The 6,357-nt window shown below is 37.6% G+C and overlaps 1 protein-coding gene across 1 annotated transcript; it reads right to left on the reverse strand.

Moving 5' to 3' along the window:
* Positions 1-468: 468 nt before the first annotated feature.
* Positions 469-1,626, reverse strand: LOC141628818 (uncharacterized). Its single transcript, XM_074441916.1, has 3 exons — positions 1,613-1,626; positions 1,333-1,475; positions 469-1,172 (listed from the first exon to the last, which is right to left on the reverse strand). The coding sequence occupies exons 1-3, from the start codon at positions 1,624-1,626 to the stop codon at positions 469-471; spliced, it is 861 nt and encodes a 286-aa protein (XP_074298017.1).
* Positions 1,627-6,357: the final 4,731 nt, after the last annotated feature.

Here is a 6,357-nt window from a genome sequence, read left to right on the forward strand (position 1 = left end):
CAAAGAAGCGCCTCAATCTTCCACGAGGGGCATAAGAATCACTCATACTTGGAACATCAATGTTAAGTTTTGCACAAAAAAAACACACACACTTTGAAGGAAACTGTCCCATTCACGATCCCTAGTGTCTTGCAAATGCTTCTTAGTCAAGTCAACAAGAGTCATTGCATTAACAATATATTGGTCTTTTCTTTGTAGTGCCTCACACAAAGAATTAGTATACCCAAAGATGACTTTCATAAAATGTAACATGAAGATAAACTCAAATGATTCAAGGTGATCCACGGCAGTTTGAGCTTTAGCACGATCTTCGTTACTTTTTGCAGCTTTACCAACTTTAACAAGAACATCAATCATCGAGGAATACATAACAATAAGATTCATGATTGATTTATAATGAAAACCCCAACGAGTATCCCCCGGCCTACTTAATCCAAGTTCTTGATTCAACCCTTTCCCACTTACAATTTAATTCAACCCCAAAGCTTCTAACACATTTTTAGCTTGAGTCTCTCTTACCATTTCTAACTTCTTCCAAGATTGCCCAATAACATTAAGTACAAATCCAAGTTGTTGAAAAAAAGATGCACAATCACAATTCTCCTTCGCAACCGCAACAAGAGTCAATTGAAGTTGGTGTGCAAAACAATGAACATAATAAGCGGAAGGAGAATTTCTCATTACCAAATTTTTAAGACCATTAATTCCACCTCTCATGTTACTAGCCCCGTCATATCCTTGACCACGAATATTTGACATAAGCAATTTATGGTCACCAAGTAAAGTCTCAATTGCTTTCATAAGAGTTAGACTAGTAGTATCATCAACCTTCACAATACCAAGAAATTTTTCACACACCTTACCCTTTTTATTAACATGCCTCAAACAAATGGCCAATTGCTCCTTATGAGATACATCACTTGACTTATCGGCTAAAATAGCAAATAAATCATTATCATGATCTTCAATAATCAACTTGGTAGTTTCTTTTGAACAATACTTGATGAGATCTTTTTGAATTTTTGGGGAAGTTGCTTTGTGATTCTTTGGTGCCTTGGAGAGAACAACTTTAGCAATGGTTTCAATCGTTTCGGCAAGCCATTTTAAAAGTTCAAGAAAATTACCTCGGTTACTTGAATTCTCACTTTCTTTATGTCCACGAAAGGCTAATCCTTATTTTAGAAGATATCTTAAACATTGAAGAGAATATAACAATCGAGATTTACAAAGGTTTTTTGTTTGGATGCTCACCTTCTCAATCTTTTGAACTATTGAAGTTTTTTTTATTATTGAAGAAAGTGTATTTCTCTCTAGCTTGATTGTGAGCACTACCAACGTTACCCACATGTTTCTTTAACCTTATCGGTTTATCCCAATTATTCCATCCATCCTTCACAAAAGCATCTCCCCCGGGACACTTCGTATCATCCTTGAACAAGAAACAATAAAAACAAAATGCGGCATCGTTTTGGATACTATATTCAAGCCAATCTTATAAATCATACCAAAGAACATTAAAACGACGTTTCTTCTTACCGATTAACGTTTGAGGTACTTTATTTTTGGATAATCTTGGTCTACAAGGCTTCTTCTCAATAAATCTCCTTCTCACATAATCTCTTTCATTGACCGGGTAAGACAATATTGGCACTCGTTTTCCCGGATCATTTGGTAAGTTGTATTCTTCTTGATTATTTTAATCAAGTTCCTCATCTTGATTATTTTAATCAAGTTCCTCATCTTGAATATTTTCATCAAGTTCCTCATTTTGAGAATCTTGGTCAATGTTAAGAGATGACAAATAAGGTTCATCATTGTGAGAAAATGACAAGGGAGGTTCTTCATTGTTAGGAGATGGCAAAGGAGGTTCTTGAACATTTTCATTTGGTTCATTATTTTGAGAAGATAACAAAGGAGAAGATGATGAAGAAGCTTTCTGTGCCTTTCTTTGTGTATTCCAAAAAGATTCCAAACTTCTGTATTTCGTCATTAATCTAAACTGAAAAAATAAATCGATTAGTAAAAGTCTAGCATTCTAATTGGAATTTCTAAATTAGCTTCCATTGTTTCAATGTTTCTTGAATAAACAATTAAATTACATAAAATTGCAACTAGTAATTAGTAAAGTAATCAAAAATCAAAAATCACAACAAAAAGTCACAAATAGACAACCAAAAATCAAAATCAAAATACAAGACATTGTTTCCATGTTTCATGAATAAACAATTAAATAAATCAAAATCAAAATACAAAATTGAAACTAAAAACCAAAATAACAAATTTGGGAAAAGGGAATTAGGGTTTGAAAACAAAAGTATAGAAAATATAAAAGATTGAATAACTTACAAGGGTGTGGTGGGCGGCAGTGGCAGGTCACGGTGGCCGGTGGGAGGTGAGTAGGTGACGTCGTCGATTGTTGTGTGAAAAAAAAAGTGTAGATACCCGTATCCGTCGATATTGGAATTTATAGAGAACCCGACAAACACCCGATGATGATAGGACACATGTATTCTTTAGTTGTCATTGTCATTATTTGGAGCTCGTTTTACGATGTAGAATGGGCGTCGTCGATGAATTATTTTATTAATTTAAATGATATTTAAATTATTGTTTTTTTAAGTGAGTTCATTTTATTAATTTAAATGATATTTAAATTATGGCTTTTTTTAGGTGAATTCAATTTATTTTGTTTTATTTTGAATTTATTTTTCCAAGTTTATTTTATTGAAAATAAAATAAATATTTGATTTGAAAAATCATTTTTATGAGTATATTTGATTTGAAAAATCATTTATTTTAATGTGTTAATTGATTTGAAAAATCGATTTAAAAATCGAAAACTCGTTTTAAACACACGTTTTTGAGCTCGATTTTAGCTCGGTTTTTGAGCCCGTTTTCTTTACGAGTTGGCACGAATATCGAGTACACTAACCAACCTAAGCCTCTACCCATCCAACCCAGTTCGAACCCCCTTAACCACGGCCCAAATCATGCCCCAAATCACCCCCAAACAGCCCGCATAACACGAGCAGCCCCCCCTGTTTTGCAGCTCAATCCCGAGCCCAAAACCCGCTCCAAATACCACCAAAACCAGTGCCCATTAACCCTAACCCATACCCTAATATCCTACCCATATTACCTTACCTTAACCACCAAGAAAACCCCCCATACGAACCCTAGAAAACCCCCCAAAAGCTGCTGGACAGCAGCTATGCTCAGCCGAGCCCGTCTGCCTCTCCTCTCTTTTACCCTACTTTAACTCCCTATAAATACCCACCCTTCACCATACATTCATTCCTCTAAGTTCTCCATACATCCTACCTTCACTCACAAGCTTTAAACCTCAGAAACAAACCTTAATTGCCTCTCAAAAACCTTCCACAAAACCGACATCCAAACTGAAACAGTTTGTGTGTCCTCTTCGAAAAACAATTCGTTCCTCCTTAAAACCTCCATCAAAATTCGAGTTTCTTGTTCCAAATTAACCATATAACATCCATCTACACATTAGACAAAGATTTACGAGCCAAATTACCCTTGAGAGTACACGAAATCCCTCGAAATACAGAGTGTTATACACTCTGTTTTCGCGGCTTATTCCTGTCTGTCCAGTTCTGTTTGTGCTCGTTTTTCATGCCCAATAACTCAAAAAGAGCAGGGGTTTCTTTAAGATCTCTTTTCTCCTCTCTTTCTAGTTTTCAAAACATCTTTTAAATCGAATTTTCATCGTGAAACGAGGGAGAAATCGCTGTTTGAAAGTTGCTGTCCAGATTCGATAAAAACGCGTGTTTGCTTTGTTTTTTCGTCGACGACGGCCTCTCGAGATAAAATCTACCATCGATTACGACCCAAGACGGTGTCAACGATACATGTAGGTTGAGGGTGCATCAAATCCTCCTCTTTCTCCTTTTTTATTTCGTTTTTATGTTTGTTTTTCTTATAGTTTGTTTTGTTTGTTTATCGCTTTTTATTTATCGTAAATTAACTATGAAACTAGTTTAGTCCGAGTATGAGTTAAAGTACCACCATGAACACCCGCGTTGACTTGAGATGGGAAAAGAAACCGCTACATCAGTCGGTCGTACACCCCCGTCTCATTTACATATCCTCGTGTTCAAGGTAGGGCATAAATAAAACGAATTTCTAACTTTGCTCCTCGTTTTTGACCCTTTGTTTGTCTCGGCCAATTCGACCCACCTTAGGACCCGTTGCATGTTAGTATGACTTCTGATTGTTAACATATAACTTATTTAGATGACATTAGATCAATTTAATAACCTAATTAGACACGATAGGTGGCTTCGACATAAGCTTTAAAATCAACTAACAATTCTGTAATTCAATCGAATGCATCTCTCTTTCACATAATTTCTCGCTAGTATGAGAGTGCGTGATTAGCACCTTCTTATTGCCACTCGATGAGTTAAATTAATTAGAGAATTTGACCTAACTTGACCCCTTTTAGGCCCTGTAGAATGCCCCTTTGCGCGACATCATCTCAACCGATCAACGTCGTTTTCAACTTGTTTTCTAATTTGTTTCGAGTTCGTTTCGCAATCATTTGATCTAACTAATGAACCTGACCTAGGACCTAGGGTAGCCGTGTTTGGTTTGGCCGTGATTTGGCCGTGTCTTTTGGTCCTTTTAGTTTCGTCCGTTTTATGAATCGCTTGTTCTTTATCGCTTTATAACTTGTAATTTATCGTTTGTTCATCGAGTTGTAATTTTCAAGTTAGTTTCCCTTTATCGAGTCAAAACCTCTTTCAAAAACCTTAGTTTTGTTTGGTTAGATGGTTGTGTCCCAATGCATGTAAGAGCGTAGTAAATCGCATGTTGTTTAAAGCAACATGGCCCGGTTTATGCTAATGCATGCTTTGGTGCGTAGCCCTATGTCTAATTCGATGAGATTAAGTGAAAGCACACATCACGAGGAGTGACCCAAGGCCGTGAGTCATGTAAGCCGTGGGCCACCCCTCTTGTGCGCGGTTTCCTAGGCCGATTGGCCGTGTAATGTGTCGTGTACGGTTCTGTATGTAGCAATTGTATTTAGATTGAGTTGTATCTTTAATTTATTGTTGCGTCGGCATGAAATGCCTGGTTTGTAATAGGTAGATCCCAACGGCTCCCCCATTCCCCCTAAGCCTTGTTTTCTTTCGTTTATATGTTGCTTAGAACAATCAACCCACATGCTAAATTACAACTTTGACAAAGTTAGTTTAGTTGCATCTAAATCGACATAGAAACTTCACATGTTAGGGTTAAAACGATGTTTGCATTTCATATATCGTAGTAGCTATGACCTTGTTTGAAATCCATACTTGACTTAGTAGAGGCCGTTATTGACGGGCGGAGTTGGGTGTCCTTATGGGCTTCCCAACACGTACCCTCACCCCTTACTCAAGATCTATGGTTTGTGGATCCGTCTAAATACCATTGGATTACGAGAGTCATTCAAATCGAGTGATATAGGGTACAAGTCTTTATCTTTAATCACTCGTAGTCGATTGGCTTTATGCTTTTCGATGAAAGGTGTAAAGTTGACTTGAACGGTTACAAGTTCCCAAAAAACTTGGTGGCGACTCTAATATGTCTTAATTCGATTCGAAAGAACCTCGAGTCGATTATGCCTAGTGTGGATCCCGCGGACGCAGTTCTCGAGGGCCTTGTCCACAGTTTGGCGAATCCGGCTGGGAAAAGAGGACTAGTTACACTTTGTTTCTAGGGTCTTTTCCTCCGAGGTGAAACTTGAAAAGAAAGTGTTGGAAAGTAAAAGATTACTCATAGTGCTACGATTCATGCATAAACCCTTAACGATTTTCCCGGGCCGTCCCAGCGTTTCTGTAATACTCCGTATTTATGGTCTTGGGGGTACTCTATCGAGTAGCCCTTACTCTGTCGAGTAAGGGTATGTTGCAGAATAAAATAGTTTCGACTGTTGGGCACTCGATCGAGTAGTCAGGGGCACTCGATCGAGTAGGGGTACTCGATCCGATTACCTTGGGTACTCGATCGAGTGTCCCGGTTCTGAGGGAGTTTTTCGCGGGTTTTGTTAATTATGCGATTAGGGTATTTAAACTTAATCGTCGTTGTTTTAATTCACTTTTACCAAAACCTAAAACCTGTTTAAGAGAGAAAGCGATCGATCATCTTCCTAATCGCATCCTTAACAATTCCGGAGTTCGACGGCGGTCGGTTCGTGTCGTAGTTCGTGTCGTTGGATTCCTTGCGTCAAGGGTAAGCTTTTAATATAATTTATATAATGTTTTGCTAGGTTTGGTCAAACCCTAATTTAGGATTTGGGGGTTTTATGAATAGTAAGTAATTGGTAGCCTTTATGTGTTATTTGTTAGGAGGAGA

Source organism: Silene latifolia, chromosome Y, assembly GCF_048544455.1.
Source record: "Silene latifolia isolate original U9 population chromosome Y, ASM4854445v1, whole genome shotgun sequence".
In the NCBI taxonomy this organism is placed as follows: domain Eukaryota; kingdom Viridiplantae; phylum Streptophyta; class Magnoliopsida; order Caryophyllales; family Caryophyllaceae; genus Silene; species Silene latifolia.

Coding starts and splice junctions, on each gene's coding strand:
- LOC141628818 (XM_074441916.1), bottom strand. Junction 1,173..1,332: donor GAAACATGTGGGTAACGTTG/GTAGTGCTCACA, acceptor TTCTAAAATAAG/GATTAGCCTTTCGTGGACAT.